At 40.6% G+C, this 20,215-nt stretch overlaps 1 protein-coding gene across 4 annotated transcripts in view; it reads left to right on the top strand.

Moving 5' to 3' along the window:
- Nucleotides 1–20,215, top strand: part of NOX4 (NADPH oxidase 4) — a 110,855-nt gene extending 90,640 nt beyond the window's left edge. For 3 of the 4 annotated variants that reach the window (XM_063148831.1, XM_063148828.1, XM_063148829.1), the window contains 4 exons: nucleotides 1,931–2,039; nucleotides 2,601–2,669; nucleotides 4,744–4,844; nucleotides 9,759–20,215. In XM_063148831.1, the coding sequence (XP_063004901.1) occupies nucleotides 1,931–2,039; nucleotides 2,601–2,669; nucleotides 4,744–4,844; nucleotides 9,759–9,879 (400 nt within the window). In that variant the 3' untranslated portion in view covers nucleotides 9,880–20,215. The remainder of the gene's footprint in view (nucleotides 1–1,930; nucleotides 2,040–2,600; nucleotides 2,670–4,743; nucleotides 4,845–9,758) is intronic. The other variant, XR_010026707.1, reaches the window with a different exon arrangement.

The following is a 20,215-nucleotide window of genomic DNA, read 5'->3' as shown; positions in this document are numbered from 1 at the left end:
TCTTTGCCCTGGCTTGGAAGCAGATATTGGCAGGTATGAAGATGCAAACTGCCTGATGGTGCCAGCTCGGCAGAGCAGCCAGGCCAGTCCTGTTGTTTCAAGGACACTCAGGTCTAGGAGAGATCCAAAGTCTGTCCTTGAAATCTTGTTTCCTGCTCCGTTGTTTTCTGTTGTATGTACATAATTTGATTCATGCCCCTGCCCTTCCCTCCACTTAGCTGTTGAACCCTGTGCCCTGTTTTAAGAAATTATGATGTACTTTATGGAAAGCTAGAGGCTTTTTATGCACAAGAGTCTGTAAATAATGGCTGTTATGGGCAGTGTAACACAGAAACGCACAAGAAATGGGGGTTGTAATGGGGGATTGCACCTCTCCTGCACAATATATCCTGCTGGAGGTGGACCCAGGCATATGTGTCTGGGGTGCTATTTTAAATCTATGCTGGACTTGTTTGATGAAGTCTGGCAGTCCAGCTTCTTTGTCCTGATGCAGTGTTTCATCACACAGAGTGGTGTTTGTTACTGAACTGGGGCATTTCAATACAAAATGCCTTGCATTTTTATCTTTTATTCCTTTTTTAATGAAAAGCACTTATTTTCCTTGCTACTGCTTACAGTTCTCTTGTCATATCTGATCAGATTGTGACTCTTTCTAAGTGCTTGTCTTAGTCAGGCAGTCAGAAAGAGATGGAGGAAATCGTGATTGGAAAGTCTGCAGTTAACAAATAGAAAATTGGAAATCAGGACTTGAAAGACACTGTACTCCCCAGTCTGAAAGCACTTTTTAAACTCTCTGGGGAGTTTACACAAAAGGTGAGTTCTAGGTTCTATGTGCTGCTGAGGTGCTGCTGATGTTTCCATCCTTGCTCCTCAGGGCAGAGGTGTGGGGAGGCAGGACACTGGTTGGAGCCATCACTTATATAGATCTATTAACCCTATATCCTGGCTGGATATGCCAGCAACTCTACAGTTTGGAATAAAGTACAGTGACTATGGAGAGATGTATCATGAAACTTTTCGACCAGGCCTGGCTCCTAGGATTGGAATTTTAATTTTAATTTTAAGTGAACAGGCTATGGCCTTCTCTATCTGAAAATCATTCTAGGAGGAAAAGGAGGAAACTGTGCACTGACCATTTCGGTGATTAGAACAACAAAAACCATGTAGTTGGCTAACTAAGAAAATGCTTCCTGAATACTTTTGCTTTATTTGAACTCATTATTCATCAGGATATTTTTATTTCTATTTTCTTTACTAGTTAATTCAAGTCCTTCCTTTGTACTTATTTGTGTTTTAATTTAATTAGAAATCTGACACGAGAGTCCTGTTTTTCTAAGTGCAATGCCAGAATTTGCCCATGGTTGCACTTTATGCACCAACATTTTCTGAGGTCTGTAATGTATCACACAGTTCCCTAACACAATGGAGCTCTGATTTCCTTTGGTCTTTGTGATTTTGCTACAGTATTAATTATAATCAACCAAAGCCTTTCATACAGAAAGGCAAAATTAAGTCCTGACATGATTACATTTGTCAATATTTTCCACTTACAGGCTTCTTTATAAACCTAATAAAGCATTGACATAATACACTTGAACTTAGAATGTCCCCTCTGCTTTGAAATAAAAGTTCGATGATGATATATGAGTCCATATTTGCTGCCCAAATCATCTGTATAGCTGGCAATTTCCAAGTGTGGAAGCACTGTCTGTGATGGCTGCTAGCTCTGTGCTAGATATTTAATATTCTCAGGATCATCTGAATAGGCTGCTTTGGTCAATTCAGCGTCTGATGTGTCATAGCTTGAAGAACAACTTAGCAGTTAGCTTCTAAAGGAAATTCATGTTTCCATTAATAAATATACAGCATCCTAATTAATGTTTCCATTTAAAATTACAATTTTTAACTACCCACACATTTTATTTTCAAGTGATGGTTGGAAATGCTACAAGCTCAGAAGACTCTACTTCATCTGGGTATGCAGGGACATTGAGTCTTTCCGCTGGTTTGCAGATCTGCTCTGTATGTTGCATAACAAGGTAATGGGTGTTGCTTGGAGGGATCCTGACAACTTAAATGCAAGGTATGCCCACACCACACACCTGGCATTCTGTACAGGATGGCAGCCTTGCTCAAAATGAGTGAGCTCCAGCAGTAGCTTGGGCTTTCTGATCCAGGCTTCATTTGTTCTTGGTTCAAAACCAGTTTGAGTATCCATCACCAATGTTTCACTGCAGTGTTGCCATGTTCCAGTAGCCTGGACACTTGCCTGTGTCCAGACTACTTTATGAGAAGGAAGAAGAAGCATATGCAGTCTGGGAAGCCTTGAGTGGCCTTTAGTCATTTAGTCATTTGGCTAGTAGGCAGATTGAAAAGGGAGTGGGATTTATAATTTCAAGTATATTTTAAGAGCCATGTAGCTTCCTAAAATAATATTTTTTACACAGCACGATGTGCTATACAAGCACATCCTCTTCAATGAAAAGCTTACTTCATTGATGTTGAAACCCATGTACCTCAGCATAGTAGGCACAAGTGACTTCATGCTTGCATTAAGAAAAAGAATATTATTTCACTAGCTGTTTTTATCATCCTCCCAGCTTTGGCAGGAGAATCGGCCAGACTATATAAATATCCAGCTGTACCTCAGTCAAACAGATGGAATACAGGTATGTGGCCAAATGTTGTTTGTAAACTAAACTAGACCTTGGAGTAATAGGCAATGCAAACTGTCAGTCAAAGGCAGAAGGGGATTACTGCAGATGGTAAAAACAGGAGATGAGGCCATAAACTCGGGTGACTGATTCATTAATAGAGCAAGACAGCCAGTTCATCCCCACAGCATTAAGAGAGTCTAGTGCCATACCCTTAACTTGATTAGGTGTAGGCAGAAATCCATATCTCCTTTTTCTAGGAACAAGGTCCTTCCAGGCCAGGCCACAGACCAGACAGTTGGCCGTGTTCGATGGGAAATCTGCATCGTTTCTGGGCTAAGAACCAAACCAGAATAGTTCTAGGAACCTGCAAGCTCAAATCTTCTTTTCCATATCTGTTCTCAAAGAATCTAGCTATTTTAAAAACTTTTTATTTCATTATCTCGTATATAGATGAAAGGTAGAAATTTCTTGATGTGTAAGACTGGAAATTATACGGAACTGTCAGTTGACATGTATTGCCAATGCTAACGCCGGGCTAATTCCCAACTCTTGGCATCTCCTGTAACTATTTATGCTTGCAATCTTCATTTTACATGATGTAGCATATAAGCCTAGGCACAAGTCTTTACTGTGCCACGTCAGGAAGCTTTCCATTGACTACAGGGGGCCCAGAGCCAAGCCTAACAATTACTGGGAAAACATGAAATGCAGTGAAAAACCATTTCACTGCAGGATTTTGATCTGCCTACTATCAGGTGGAGATAGCATAACATTCACTGCTCTGGTGGGAACACAATCCTGTAGTTAAAATGATGTAGTAGCTACAGTAATGACTATGACAAATGCAATGCCTGGACAGCATATGTTGATGGAAATGGAGTGCTTGAAAATGGCTAATTGATGAACCTGCTATGTAATTTTTAGGTTAAAATTAAAACCTGAAGCTGGGCTGCAATGCAATATGATAGGGAAAGTGAAATAATAGTCAATTCAAAGGAAGTTTTCTGATACTATATAGTATACAAATACTGCATAGTGATGCTAATTAAGCAGCTGCTGAATTTATTCAAGTCAGCTTTTTGATTGAAGTCCTACTTTAGAGTCACTTTTTTTGTGGCTGTTGAACAAAACTGCCACGAAGCATAGTGCTGCTCATCATTGCTCAAGGAGGAGTTAAGTCTCCATGGCCATACAGGTGGTGTGTTCACTGATGTTAGTCCAAAGTGCTGAGTGCTGCCAGAATTTGGGCAGTTACATTTCTTGCTCCCTTTGTGAGAAGCCCTTGTGCCTGTGTGGTAAGAGCTCACCCTGCAGCAAGTGCCTCTTGTCTATGAAAGCCCAAAGGAAGCTGAGTTGGCCAGGACTTTGTGTGCATTGGTGTGAGCAGTGTTTTGGGTTGTTCAGCAAGGGAGGGAATGTGGGAGCCTAGATAATGTGTAGCTCTCTGCCTCTTGCTGCTGTGTTAGGACAGCAAACCCAGGGTTGTGCCCTGCAGTGGGAGGGCATTTCACCTTATCAAAATGCTGGTGAGTTAGCATTCTGGAATGGAGTGGGTTCCATCTGGGGAGCAGTTTTGGCTGCTTTCTGCTGTTGCAGCAGCTCAAAACAGCTGGCAAACTACTCTCAGGGAGAAAAGTAAGATTTCCCTTGTTGCTTTTTCAGACCTAGTCATCTTAATAGTTACTTGTACAAAGTTTTAAAAAAAGACTTCAGACAAAAATATGATTTTTGCATCATCAGCATTTCTTCCAGCTTAGCATTAAAAGCCAGTGTGGGAATGAGTAACAGGAGCACGGTTATTGTTTTATGGATTAAATAAATAGATTTAAAAGTAATGTAGGAATTAATGAGCAGCTGCATGAGGGGACAATGTATATAACTAACACCAAGGAGAGCCATTGAAAAGATACTGAGCAGAGGTATTGGTGCATAAAAGGGCTGCAGCTCCCATCACAGCTGTTTGGTACTTGTGCTCAGGTTTTACACCTCAGCACTCCGGCAAGTCAGCCAATAGCAGAAATGGGAGCCCTGGGTGATATGAGGCAATTTGCAAATCAGGCAGAATGGATTTTTTTGTTTCTTGCAGAAAATAATTGGTGAAAAATATCAAGCTTTAAACTCCAGGCTTTTGATTGGACGACCCCGGTGGAAGCTCCTGTTTGATGACATAGCAAAGTGCAATAGGAGGTAAGTGCTCATCCACGTGAAGGGTGCCACAGTTGGATGGCTGGGCATATCTGTTCCTAGCTATGTTTGTATGAAAATATTTCTAGGATTTATCTTGCTGAGAGATAGCCTATACAAACTGAAACACAGTGTTTTTTTTATGTTCAGAGCAGTTCACCTTCTCACGCAGTTGAGATGTTCAGTGGCTCAGAAAATAAAAGTAGCAGATTTCCATCTCACTGCACAGAGATTACATGTGTTCTTGTCTGTGGCAATGTCTTGCTTGTCTTGCTTTCAACATATGCTGGTTCTTTATATATATAAAGTTACATTTCTTAAAATTGTTGATTCATGATTTGTAATGCTAGTATTCACAGAATTCACAAGGAAGAATTTGAATTACCTGTATTGTTTTTATTCAGAAGATTTATTGTCTTTTGGGTATTTCTGGCTATGTTTTATTCTCTGTTAAAACCTGGCAATGCCTTTTTACTGTGCTGGGAAAGCATATTATGATCTGAAGGACAAGAGAAGACATGCATATAGAATGTCTTTGTCCAGATCCAACTTTGCTGGTTGAATATTTTTCCTGCTGCTGGCAGTTCGTTGCCTCAAAAGCTGATCTGGAAGAAGATACTGTGTGGATCTTCCCTAATCCACTTCTGGCAAAGTCAGTGGTGTGGGAGCAAACCCCCCTGAGCGGCTATTGACAGTAATCTGGGCACATTGGGTTTGAGAGGTGCTCTGCAGAACTTTCCCTCAAGAAATTTTTGCCCTCTCTTGCACTTGCAAAGTGAAATCTACCCTTGGCTTGTTGACTCGTTTCTTCTAAGGCTAGGTATGACCAGGGGACACAGAGCCCTGGCTCTTGAGAAATACTGAGTGCCAAATGTATCACTGTGGGCAGTGTGAGCTGCTGACAGTACTTGTCTTGGATTCAGGTCATAGAGGATGCTGTGAGCAGGGCACCCCATAGGCTGCTACATCTCTAGTAAAATTTTCATACTTAGAGAAGGGGTTTAGAGCAAAGAACCTTGGGAAAGAAAAGGAAATAGAGAGTTCAGAGGGCCAAGCTGACTGGGCCCAAAGATCTTTGCGTAGTGGGCTGTTGACCTTTTATGCTCCATTCTAGTGTCTTTGTTTAACTGACTGCAGTTTTAAAAGATGAAAATTATGAGGTTCCTGCCACTTCCCTCTGAGGATGTAAGAGCACATAATATAGATGAAGCCATTAGTAGTAGTAATCATACTTGATTTTTCTTTTTTGCTTTCCATTGCATTACTCCTAATTTGACTTCAAGTACCATTTCCTCTGCATTTTCACATCAGGTCTTTAAATTGGGCTGCCATTTTCAAGCAAGGTATCTTTAATACAAGAATATAATGTTATCTTTTGATTACCTTGCTAAGATGTAGGCTTTGCCCTCTTTGTCGTCTCTTTATCAAGGTTTATATAGGTCTGTACCTATAGATATAGTTACTGGTAATGGTGCCCAGTAGCGAAGCTTTGACAACCTCAGCTGTCCTGCAGAAATTTACCTTTTGTAGCTAATTATTCTCTGTATTTCCTTGAATGAGATGGGAACTTGAGTTTTTCCCTCTAGTCCACTTTCCAGGTCTGCTACTACCTTTATTTCAATTCTTATTTCTCTGTAACTTTCCACCTAAATGTCCCTGCTGCTATACAGAGACCAAAAAAACCAAACTAAAGCAAAACAGGTCAATCAAGTTGTTTGCAACATCTGGTGCCAGTGTTCAGACTTTCACATTTGCAATCATCCCCTTGGGCTTGTTTATGGGCAGCCAAGATATTTTCCAGTTTTTATCTTGTGATTTTAGGAAAAGCTGCATATAAATAAACAGGCAGCTGGCAAAGCTCTCTGTCTCTCTGTGTAGCCGTCTGATTGCTGTGTGCTTTGTGAATTGTTGCTGTTGCTGCTGTATGGGTCCCAAATAAGCAAAGTGCATTTGTAAGTGTCTGAGCTTTGCCAGACCTTCAGAGCGTGACATGGGACAGCCCGGCATCAGGTTCCTGCTCCTTTTGGGTTTTCGGGAAAAGAGGAGCGGATGTATGCCATCTACTGTTCGTATTTCATATGACACTTGCAGGCCCCGCAATCTGAACTGGAACAGTTACATAATAAATTGCTGGTCTTGTTTCTTCATGCTTTTTGTGGGGGAATGGAGCAACAGCCTTGTTCCTGTTCAGTTGTGTCCTGGATGAAAAGCTTGCACCATGCTCAGTTTGCTTAGGTCAAAAAGGCATGTGCTTTTTTCCAGGTAGAGAATGACCTAGAAAAAGACATGAATACCTGTAGGAGGAAAAAGCATGGAACACCATGATACATTTCTCGTGTGTTCTAAAGGAGAAACCTCTCTCTAGGAACAAATGTGGGACTTAAAAGAGGAACATTTCAAGTCCTGACTCTGTCCTCTCAATGTAGCAAAATATTTAATCTCTCTCTCAACTCCTGCTGTTCATAAAATGGATGTAAGAGTATGTGCTGACCTACTCATCCCATAGGATCCCTGAGGAATTACTTGCTTAGTGCTCTGAAGGAGTAAATTCTATATTGAAGTTTATAGTTATTACAAAGAATGGCCTATAACATAGTTTCCTTAACTGTAAGCATGTTAATGGCATTAATGAAGATTTTCAGACTTTAGGACTGTACAGCTGCCTGTTTTCATCTAATACACAAGGAGAGCCTTTGTTCCAGACAAATGATAGGTAAACAGTGAGGGTAGTAATATGCTGTTCCATGTAGTAGCTTTCCTCAGCCACCTTTCTGTTTGTGTTCCAGCAGCCAGGCAGGATCTGGGGGAGGAGGGGCAGAGGCATCTGCAGGCAGGGATGGACACAGGGGAGGAAGGTAGATAGTGCATGAAGGGGTGTCCAGACTGGATGCTGGTGGTGGGTAACCCAGGAAGGCAATCTGAGAGCCTGTGGCTCACTGCACAGAGCAGTGACTCAGTTGGGTTTCAGGGGACATTAGCCATGGGTCTCTTGTGTGACTTCAGGCAAATCATTTAACCTTCCTGTGATTCTAATCACTAGCGAAAAAATCTGTATACCTTGGAAGAATGTTCTGGGATACTGGGATGAGAATACATTGGCACTATGTATTCACTTTGTTGGCTGTTTATACATAATGAAAGAGAGAGGGGCAGCTGAACTCTTTGGGGTTTATTTTATCAGTTCACTGTACTAATTCAACTAAAGAATAAGAAAAACAAACAAACAAAAAACCCCAAACCCAACAACAACATTCATTCTTTCAATTAAATACACAGTAGAAGACAGAGTCTTGCTGGCAGCTCATGAATCCTTTTTCTCCAGTGTGCACAGATTAGAGGGATTTCAGAGTCTGCTCTGCAAGTGCTGAGGATTCTTATTTGAGAGCAACAAGCAGCAGCTCTCTCATTATTGCAGCAAATTCAGCCACCAGCACAGCACCCATTGCCAATAAAAGGAGTATTGCCAGAACGTGAAAGCTTAATAGATAAACATAAGGGTGAGAAAAGTATGAATTATGACTTTGCCTGATTGATATGAGAGATGAAGTCATTGAAGGCAATTGCAATCTGTGTTGTAAGGTGCCTGCACAAGGACACCACTGCAGTTACCTGCATAACTTTTGGGTGATTTTTGATGTTTGAGTGCTCAGTTGTACCATGCCAGTGTTGCTGTGCACTGGTGCAGCGTGCACTGCCATGCTACTCCAGCAGCTGTCTGACACCTGACATGTACACATAGCAGTATGCACCAAAGATTTATTCTTAATTCAGTTCCCTCCTCTCATCAAACACATGCACAGGGAGCTTTAAACTGAATTTGATTATTTAGCATATGCTAAAATACTGTATATTGAATAGTTATTGCATAAAATATCGAAACAGTCCTGAAGGCAAAACCCAGGATTCAAATCTCCATCCACTTGTTGAGTGCTGTAGATCACAATAGTGAGCGCCATGTTCCCTCTTGTATGCTTTTTCTTCATCCTGGTAAAACTTTTAGATCTTTTTCTGTAGTGGCACAATTTCAGCAGGAAGAAGATGATTTTTTTTTTCATGATACAGAATATGCAGCACTGCATTGTATTTCCCTGCTTTCTTTCCCTCTCCTCATCTTTTAAAAAAAGGGCGATAGTGAATATTGTGAATGGCTCAGTCCTGCTGTGTTTTGTTCTGAATTTGGCTAAAGTTCTGAGCCCTGAAATGTTGTATGACTGTAAGTCTGACTTGCAGCCTGATTTTAAGGTGACCAGAGAGCAAAGAGCTGTTGTCATTAGAACAGTGTGAAAAAGTCAGGTTGACTAAAGGCCCAAGATCTATGATGAGTGATGAGCAAGGACCATACTCTGTGTTTGACTTCTTGTAAGATTTCCAATATAGATGCTGAAGGAAAAACTACATGCTAATGTGAAAGTAAAGCAGTAAAATTATTCTGTTGCTGCCAGAAATAATCATGGGTTAGTAGTTCTCTGTTTTCATTAGTGTAACAAATCACTGTTAGTGATTAGATATGCTTGTGTAATTCATGAGTTATACTAAGGAAGTCTTTACAGTGAGACATATTTTTAACAAAAAAAGTGATTAATCATGGGGAAAAAAATAGAGTGAAAAATAGTAATATTTTATCATTTGGTATCTTGAGACTAAGATGAAGGACTTCTTCCTTAGAGTTGTCTTAGTCAGATAAATAATAGGGTTTGTTGTAGAGATACTTAGGAGAGATGTGGTGGCTTCAGTGAAATTAACTGCATCATCTAGTGAACTGTTCTCACCTTAAAATCTGTATGTAGGTGCCTTATGTGTAACACCATGAGGCCAGGATCCACTTCTGTCTCTTATTGGAAATTACTGTTTATTCGCAATGTCATAACTTCCCTCCCCTCCCCTCTTTTTTTTTTTTTTTTTTTTTTTTTTTAACAGGAAGACCATTGGAGTTTTCTGCTGTGGACCAAACAAAATCTCTAAGATACTTCATAAACTGAGCAACAGCAGCAATTCCTATGGGACAAGGTTTGAATACAATAAAGAATCCTTCAGCTGAAAATCTCTTGGAGCAAGACTCTCTAGAAGATAAAAGTGCAATTTTTTGTTTGTACAACATAAACGTTCAGCTGTGGTTTAAACAGACAGAAATGTACCAAAGAATAGCACAAATGTTTTTATTTATGATTATTTAAGACTGATGGATGCAGCAGTATACCAACAAATAATCAGTGCTTTTACTCAAATAGGCTCACACAATATTTGTGGTGGGAGGGATTCTTTGGATTTGTTTCTGTTAATTAAAAAGTACAGAAGCTGGGGAAAGACACAATTGCTTTATAAGCTGATGGAAGAAGAATCTGTGGAGCGTTTGAACTTCTTCCACTTCAGTCCTCTGAAGCTGGATCAGTAAAAGATACCCCAGGTTAATCCAAATAGCAAAACATAGTCTATTACAAAGACTCTTGCTTTTGTTGGTATACAAATCTTAAGGCTTTGGGGTGAAAATACTCCATGTTAAAGATTTTATTATACATTGCAGAACTGGGATTCTGTATTTAAAATATAGAGTGTTACTCTTGCTAGTCTACTTCTGTAATGAAGTTAACCTAAGAAAAAGTGAGCACAATTGTGTAGCGCCAGTGGGCAGCCTCTGCTGTGATGTTAGTCACAGCCTTTTGGCAAGCACGCATCTGTACGTGGAGAACTCTGTATCTTGCATCAGTTCAGTATTCAGTGAGTTTGCAAAATAATTATGATTTATGCAGTCATAAAGATGGAGCAAGAAAAGCAATGAACAGGAGCAGACAGGACCTGAAGTTTTATTGTACCACACACTCAACATGGAAGTTGCACTCATTCTGCACTCACATGCCCTGAATGTTAAACACTTCAAGCTTTCAGATGCTCTGACTGATTATTTTACAGCACAGCAGGTTGAAATCCAGTTTTAGGGGTTCCAGTATGTTTGGTTGACTCTGATCCTCTAAGTGTCTTCCCTGGAGCCCCCTTTGTTTGCCCTGGTGCTGCTGAAAGCGGGATGAGACCAGATCCACAGCAGAGTGAGAATGAACCCTTCAGCTCTGGGGCTCCTTGGCTGATGTGTGCAGATAAAAACCTTGCAGGAGCTGCAGTATGCTTTCAGTTTGTGCCATAGAGGAGGATCTCAAAACATCCCAATTTTAAGCTCTCCTTCCCTGCTCCTCCCCTCAGCTATCTTCTGCCCATAATTGCCCTGGGAGAGCTAAAGGTTGAAACTGGTACTTCATAAATTTTTGGTTCTGAGGAGCACCTTTTTTTTGTCCATCCAAATAGCCAATCCAATTCCCCTTATTTCTTATTTTCTCCTTTTTCCTTACTTTGCTGAGATGAGGGCATTTAAACAGGGATCAGACACTTAGCTGGCATAAATAGGCACCACTCTAGTGTCTCTTAACAGATCAGCATGACTTTAACATGGTGAAAACCTTCCCCTTTATCTCCAGCAGAAGCTTGGGAGTAGTACAGTGTAGTGTTTGCAGCATACACAGGCAGAGGCTTGCTTGAGAACTCATGCCTGTGGTTCACCTGTATTTAGGGCAGTGCATTTGCTTTCATTTACATCTATCCAATGGATACCTTTTGTATGTTAGTGGGAAAGGCACTAAATTTCTGCTTGGGACACAGACTCTGTACCAGAGTCTGCAAGTATCAGTGTGAGTGTTCAGGGGGAAGCATTTTTCTAGTAGGTGGTGTATGGGCGTCCTGCATGTGTAACTGGTGAGAATAAGTTTGCTCTTTGCTTTGGCAGCTTCTGCTCAGGAGTTGCACTCAGTGAGCAACAGGGAGGAGGTGCATCAGTGAAAGCACGTGGGAATGTGTTCCTCAGTGTCTAGACTTGGCACTGAAGTCTTTACCTCTGGCTCTGCCCAATTTGAAATCCAGGCAGGAAGCAAAGAACCAGAGATAGACGAATTCCTACTGATGAAAGTTCTCAAAGCAGCCCCGATGAGAGAAGCCAAAATAGAAATGCAGTGTGAGATGAGAGCCTACATTGCAGCTACTGCTTTTAATTTTTTTCTCTTTGAGGCAGAAAGGACCATTATTTTCCTACTGGATCTCATTCATCCATCACTGTAAAACTGGAGGTGTACAGCAAAGGATTAGATTCTTTTTAATCAGTAAGATTTATTTCTAATACTGCCTGCATAGATTTTATAATAAACATAAAACTGTTGGCAAGATGCATAGATACTGGATATTGTAGGTCCTGCATACTTTTTTGTTTTCTGGATGTCAGTTTAAAGCATGATTGAAATCATGCCTGCATCTGTTACCCACAACTAGAAAGTGACCTTTTCCTCTAGTTTTGGGATGTAATATCACATGCTTTTAAAATACAGTTTAGAGTAATCTGATCACTATGTTGTTTGTGGTTTTACATCTCCTCTGACAGATATTGGCTCCATTACCATATAATGAGCAGCTAGTTTAGCAGTTAGCACTGTGCTAAAGCAGCCTATATTTTCTGGCTCAGCTTCTGCATAGGTAACACTTTATAATTAAAATAGTTATACTAGTACTGTGCTGTTATTCTGCATTGTTGCAGGAGTTGATGCTGTTTGTAGGCATGTTAAACACTTGTTGTTACATTGAGCAGTGCTGTCACAGCAAGATCAAAGCAGATCCAGGCTGTTCTCTTTTCTGTCTTCGTGCTGTATCTGACTCAGCTGACCCACTTGTAAAACAAGCTCTGGACTGTCTGCCTTTCTGGAGTGTTTTGAGCCTTAATTAATGTTTTGGGATCACTTTGGTGCACAAGCAGTAGAAAGAGCTATCTAATTGCTATGCAAATGTGCTTATGTTTTATTTTGGGAAAACCATTCTGTTGCTGATTTGAGTAATTGCTAGGCCAGGTGAGGAAGAGTTTGGGAAAGTCTAAAAGCTTCAGTTGTTTTTTTCCTTTTCCTTTTGCTATTCTTCTGTAAGAGAGGCAGAAAGCTTAAGGGTTGTTGAGTGGCTGTGACTTGGCTTCGGGAGTGGCAGATATTATGATAAACACAATCTTTCTACAGGCTATGTTGTCATTGCTCTGAGTGTGTCTCCAGCTTGCAAAACAGAGTCAAGCCCTCTTTTAAACTCCATTGCTTTTAAATCTGTAAGCCAAATGTATGTAAAAATATAACTCAGTGCCAGACAAGTAAGTGAAGGCTGACAGCACTCAATTCCACATTTGCAGATCAACTGGATTTACGTAATTGAGCATCACTTTGCACTTTAAACTGTGTCCTGTGAGTCTGTCATAAGTGTCCTGCTGGCAGGGGAAGGATCCTGCCCTGTATTCTCCCAGTTTTCACTCAGTCTTTCACAGAGCTGCAGACTTCTCAGTGTTTGTTCAGCAGGGTCTGTGTGTTTTATTAATCAGAATTTTTTCAGGACTCTTTTTTTAGACCAGGAATGTTTCCATACTGTGATGAAAATCAAGCCCTTTCCCTGCAACAAGAATCCAGCCCTTGTGCAGCAGCGTGGGACTCAGGGCTTTACACAGCTAACAGCAGGATAAATCAGATGTACCCAAGACCTATTCCCATATCACTGAGGTTGCTTGTGTGAGTAAATGTCCACTGCCACAGCAAAGAACAGCAGAGGTGAGCCCTGATGTGTGTGGGAAGGCCTAGTGGGGACTGACCTTCACCATCAAAGTCTGCAGAACAGTCTGTCCCTCCACAGTGATTATTCCAGCCCATTGTTTGGAGCAACATGTCCCTGTTTCAGTATGTGGTACTACTGCTGGCATGTGAGTTCTTCCTTGTCTTTTTCTCCTCTTCTAGCCTCTAGCACATAGGTGGCAAAGAGATTTGAAGCTGGCTGAGAGAGGGCAGATAATGCATTAAGTGGCAGAACAGCTGTGTTGGGAGCAGTAATTTAGCTGTAACAGCCCAACAGAGCACAGAAGTAATGATTTAGTAGGACTTAGAGAACAGCAGCCCTAAGAGGAAAACATCTACTCAACGTTTCATACACCAGGTTATAGTTTCAAACCACAAGACATGGCTTAGGGAAAGCAGACATGAGGCTAAAGAGTCCCTGCCTATAGCAGTTCAAGGCCCTAAGTCAGAGAAGAGGCAAAGTTATTAAAATGCAATGTTTACTCTTTTGAAAAATAAAAGTACTTCTAGGGAGATTAATTTTCACTTCAACCTGGCAATCATTTCATAAACTCACCAAGTTGATCTAATGCAAGGTGGGTCTCCTTTGGATTATGCATCAAATTTTTCTGCCTATTTTCCATGCCTCACAATCTCAACCAGTTTTTATTGTTTTAGCCAAGTGAATTTAACAAGAAGGTTTAATCAAATGCCTGTGCTGAACTGAGATTTTCTGCTATGAATATACATTTTTCAGGGATATATATATGTATGTAATATAGCTGATGACTTAACTGTGAACAGTGATTTGGGATTTGCATTGTTTCTGCTGCTGGTGTGTTTCATTAAGGCCACTATGGTGATGCACTGGCAAAATGTATGGAGCTGAAATGAGACTCTTCATTCCCATAAAGAGCCTGGTATTTTAGTGCCTGTACTAAGCATAGTAAATCCTAGAAACTGAAATTTCCTTTGTAGGCACAGGAGATTAGTTAACATCTTTTAAGGTTAAAAAACCTGAGTCCTCTGCTGGTCTGCCATGCATAATGAATGCTCTGACACAAAGGTTTTGAGCAACAATTGCTTCTCCTTAAAGGGCTGGATGAGGATATCTAAAGGTTATTATCTGAAGGTTATTATCTGAAGGTTCAGTATCCTGATAATTGTATCACCCATGTTGGAAGAGGCATGAGATCCATTTTGGTACCAAGGAATGCTGGGTACTTCCTCTGATGTTATGAATATCTCTAAACTTGCAGTGTATCCTCACGGTTTACCATGCCTGAAGTGTTATATTCTCTAGAGGGATCCTATTTCTAAGAGACAGGTGCTGGATCTGTACTAAGAGCAGTGGATCTCTCCCATTATTACATAGGCACAGAGAGAAAGCTGGAAAAAGCCACAGGTCCCAGTTGCAGATTGCTTCCTAACAGAGCCCTTGGATGAGAGGCTGTTCCTGGAGCTCCAGGTAAACTGCTGTCTGTCAACTGAGGAGCAACCCAAGGAGGGCAGGAGAGGATGATGAATGCCAGCAATAAACAGGGTGAAATATTTGGTACCTGGGGGCCACGAGGAGGGAGGAGACATTCTTCTCAGCTTCACAATGTTAGAAATTAAAACCAAACCCCATTTTCTAGATGTGCATACAGAGTCTCCCTGGGGTTTGAGAGTTAATGTATGCAAATGCATTGCGTTTCTGTGCACAACTCAGTGCTAAAGCCCAGAAGAAAGCTAGTATATTATAGCAAACACCCTGGAAATAAAAAATTCCTTTGAAATAAAACCTTTACACTTTCAAGTTAACTTACTTCTGAAAAACATCTATTCTGCAGCTGTGAAATTGGGAAAAAGCTTTACCTTTAACTCCTTTTCACCAAAATACTGGAGTGTAGAATTCTCTGTGTCAGCTGTAAGTAGGTTTGACAGTTTGATAAATAAATTTTGTGTTTGTTGCTGCTGACCCTAGGAAAGGACAGCCTTGAGGATCAGAAGCAGTGTTACATAAATGTCTAGTGTACATAGCAACACTGAGCGGGGAGACGCTGCTGCATCGCTTTTGGTGCACCAGCCACTCATTAAAATTCTGTCATTGCAAGGTCACGTTGCTCATCTCATACTCTGCAAGCCTGGGGAAGAAATTTGGATGAGAGATGGGGGAGGAAAAGCGAAAACTTCCTCCTTGTGCTGTAACCAAGAATACATTCATCGACAGCAGGGCACTTGTTTTGATTTCAAAAGAGCATGCCATTTCTTTTTCAGGGCTAACGGGTTCCCTCCTGTGTCGTGGTGTTTGCATGTTAGAAGTATAACAAAGTGATAACGGGTTCCTTCCGAATTGAATAAATAAAGCCTCGAGCTTTTGCTTCTCCCTTGAATAGTCTGAGAGAAATGCAAAATACCAGAGAGCACATAGAGTGGACTGTGTCCCAAGCTGCACTCAGCACAGCCTGGTTAGGAATGCTGCACAGCAGCTCTGCAAGCTGCTGGGAAGAGGCAAGGCTGAGGTTGTGGGTTTGGTCCCCTGGCAGACCATTCACTTAAATGATGATCCTTGTGGGTCCTTTCCAGCTCACATTATTCTGTGATTCTGTGTAAATGGTTTAAGGAGAACATGTCAGTGCTACCTGATCTGTGCTCAGAAGCAGGCCAGGTCACCATGCTGCCTGTCACTTCTCTGAGCTATGATGAGCCTGAGCTAGTCCTAGGTGTGCTTTGGCAAAGGTGGCGTCAGGGGCTCTTGGACTGTCTGCAGAGTGAGATGAACAGTGTTTTAGACAGAGCTGGATGAGCCTCCTGTGTGCATTTTCAAGCCTGGGGCTCAGAGCTGTCATACCTGAGGGTGAATTGTGTAGGCAATGAGGTTTTCTGACCTTTGGGTGCAGTCACATTTCCATGGTTAGCCAAAGGTATGAACGTACCCTGTGTATTTCTCTAGCTTTGTAGAGGCATGTTGTTCAGGGCCAGGGAAGCATGTTATGTTATTGTACCTCATTAGGTGTTAGATGCTTGAAAGCATGTACTGTTTAGAACAGATGAGGATAGTGAATGTCAGCTTCCACCCACAACTGAATACATCCTGCCCATTTTCCAGTAGTGTTCTTGAGGAATAAATGGCAAAATCTCTGCAGAGAAGACACAAGTGCTGCATTTTTCTTATATTGTATCAGAGCAACATAATTAACTATTAAAAAATATTTGCTATGAATATGAAGATTCACTTATGACAATATTCTTTCTGACTGTTTAAGCCCTAGTAACAGTTTGATACACACTTTTTGAACAAAACACAATGCCCCAAAGCTTTAAAATACAGCTTAGATGGAACTTGGCAAGGGATCTCCACCTGACAGTGAAATATCATTGTCTTTTGGAGCTGGATGCATTTGTGCTTCATTCATCTTGGTCTCCTCCATCACCATGAAAGACTGAGAGAGCTGGGCTTTCAGATCCTTGTCTTCCTCTCTGCATATAACCTCAGCCTTCATCTAGAGGTGTGTTTGAACCTTTAGATACATCATCACCCATGTCCTTCACATAGTCCCCTCACATAGTCCTTCTTTTGTGCTCTTCCTCCCTCCATAGCACAAGTTGTATTAGGAGGCTTTTTCCACTCTTTGTTTCCCATGACTCAGGAAAATGCTATTCTGGGAAATGCAGAGGGCCTCCATTTTATTTGCAGCATGCACCAACCTGTGTAATGCTCCTGCTGTGCACAATCCAATGGGGCTCTTGTAGTCTCTTTGATTAGCTTCAGGAAAATGAGGGGTGCAGCATCCCAGTGCTGGAGATGCTTCTGGCAATCAGAGGAGGGGCAGTGCTACAAGGACAGACGTGTAAAAATGGGAAAACTCATAAGAGCAAAGATCACATCATCTTCTGAATGAGAACTGGGGATTTGGTTTTGAAAAAGTCAGATCACTCACTTGTGGCTGCCATTGAAATTAAGTCATGCTTCTGCTTTCACATGCAGGCATTTCAGGACACTGGGCAGTGATGGAAAGGGTTTCTTCTTTCAATTACATTTGGTATTTCCACACAGCCCCTACTTTATCAGCTGCATATAATTTCATTCTTTCACTGATTAAATATTTCCTCGCCTGGTTTCTTTGCTTCTGGGAGCTTGAGAGCTCATTGTTTATAAAGGGAAAGAAGAAGTATTGTGCTGTTAAGAAGACAACTCCCAACACATATGTTCAGCTCTGCATCTTTGACAGGGAGGCCCTGATGCTGCTGAGGGTGCAGAAGGGCAGAGCTTTCACTGAGATTCAGGTGTGACCAGGACCCTCTTCTAGGCTTCATATATGGATGAAGCTCAGAGCTTATTAATTAGCTTTTTCTGAAACAGTTACCCTTAGTCCAAATGTGCCAGGTTGTGAGACCCTTGCTCACACTGAGTTTTCCTCTCTCTGTGTTCCTTCTGATTATTTGCAGGAGCAAATTTGGTGAAACATGTTTGGGCAAGAAATGGTTCTCTTGGTCTGTGGTAGTTGAGAAGAACATTCATAATTGTGGTATCTCCCCTCAAACTCATGTCCAAAAATGTATTTTGAAGGGTCCAGCTATATTAGTTCCATAATGTGTATATGGGCAGTTTCTTTAAAGATCTGTAATTTTACATTTTTTATCTAAATCTAATTTCATTTTCAGAACCAACAAAACAAAAAAATCCAAAGCATCTTTTTTACATTGAAAATGCTAATATGTCCAAAACATATCTATTTTAAAAGAATTCTTCCAAGATGCTTAGAAGAAGAGTGGAAACCAGCTTGTAAAAACCCTTCTTTTCTAATAGCAAAGCATTCTTTGGTTTTGATTTTTTTTTCCTTTCCAACCTTCATTAGTGAAAAAGTACAGTTCAAACTAAGCAATAGTACCACAGTCTGAACTTCAGCAATTCAGTGTCTTCCTTTTGAAGCAAGGCATCTCTCTAGGATCATGTCTACATTGTCATCTGAACCTTCCGGGCCATGTCTGTAGCAGGTCTAGACTTGGGTTTCTTGAGCAAGAAGACATGATCGATTTTGTCTTATTTTGGGTGTGTATTTGGGACTCAAAGGCCATGTGAGAGTTTGATGTGGTAAACAGGCAGGAACTGGAGTCCCTGCTACAAGTGTGAGTATGCTGAAAAGACCTTAGGCTTTTATCCCACTGGTCAAATTAATTAAAATCCAGTCTCAGGAAGGAAGATGTGGGCCACAAAGGAAATTCTTGCCATCCCTAAAATTTGGAAAAAACATTAGCCTAAGGTTGGCTTTCCAATTTTTCTTTTAAGAAATGAGCCATGAAAGTAGTTATTTACAGTTAACATGTATAATGAGACTGAAAAATTAATGTCTTGTCTTTTCTGTAGCTGCAGGTCTTAACTTTCTCATTTTTGACCACATTCTTCTCTCACTCTTTCCTGTCCCAAAAGGAAGAGACCAGAAAATTCTTTCTGAATTCCCAGTTCTGTAATTAAATATCTTTGCCACTAGAGGTGAAATAAAAATAATTTATTAAAAATGAAAGCGACATTTACTTTTTATATCTCTTTACAATGTGCAAGATAACTATTGTAGAAAGTATTCACATAAATGTCCACAATTTTGAGTACTCAATGTTCTTTTCTGTGGTGCCTGTTTATATTAATGTAATTTCAATCTGTTCTTATGTTTTTATAGATCAGGTTGTGGTACAGTTCTTTGAAGAGAAATGTCTGCTTAGTTTCCAAGTAGAACAGAAAGCAAAATTTGGCCCTGAGCTTTCATTTGTGTAAGTTTTTCACCCAAGCTTGGCTTTAAGGAAAAGAATACTGGGTTCATGTCTATAACAAGTCATACTCTTGCTGTGTGAAACAGCCCATTTTGTAACTTGAGCTTGCTGCCCTCCAACACAGCAGAGGAACTGTGTTTCACTGACTGGAAAGACTTAACTACGTCACTGTTGTACCTGCATGCCTCATAAACCTTCAAGGAGTAAGCAATAAGCCTTCTGAGTCTGTTAGTTCCACTGAGACAAAGGAAAATTTTTACCAGTTGTCTATATAATGAGGCAGAACTAGAAAACTGATCATTAAAAAAGCCTTGGGTTTTTATTTTCCTATTTTTTGGGGTTTATTTATTCTTCTCTTTTTTATGAGTCAGGATCAGAACTCTTTTCCTCAGTGTGCCTTCCTTAGTTACACAGTGTTGTGAGGGTAGATGAAATCCATTGGCTAAAAGAAGGACTCAGACAGGGCTCCTGATCTTTATCCCATGTTCTTACAGAGTTCCCCTACAAACCAGTCACTCTGTGCAGGATTTCCAGAGTAACAAGAAGAATTCAAATTCACTGAGATTTTTATACCCAACTGCATTAGGTTTCTTTCTAAAATCCTGTTTTCTTTTTGCCTACCAGTAAAATGGCGACAGCCACACCGGAAAAGAGTTTTGATTTGCCTGGCAAATAGTCCTTTATTTAAAATTTGTTTTGTTAAAATACAAAATCCTGGTTGCAGTATGAAAAGCAGGCTTCTTGCCCAAAATACTCATCTGAATTAGCCATTTTATCTTAATGGCAGACCTGACAACTAAACTATTTGGCTGCTGAGTTCTTTCGCTGTTCAGATGTTACTTTTACATTCTGTTATATTAGCAGATCATCTTAATGTGATTTTATGTCTTTTATTGTATTTGACAAAGCACCATATGTTTATACATCATGTAATTATGGCACTGTACTCTAAAAGTATTTACTTTACAGGAAGCTTCATGACTTTGGAATAAACAACCATTCCAAGACTGAGCAAAA

The sequence above is a fragment of the Melospiza melodia genome, chromosome 2 (genome assembly GCF_035770615.1).
Source record: "Melospiza melodia melodia isolate bMelMel2 chromosome 2, bMelMel2.pri, whole genome shotgun sequence".
Lineage (NCBI taxonomy): Eukaryota > Metazoa > Chordata > Aves > Passeriformes > Passerellidae > Melospiza > Melospiza melodia.
Note: the sequence above shows the minus strand (reverse complement) of the source record. Positions and strands in the feature narration are given on the sequence as shown.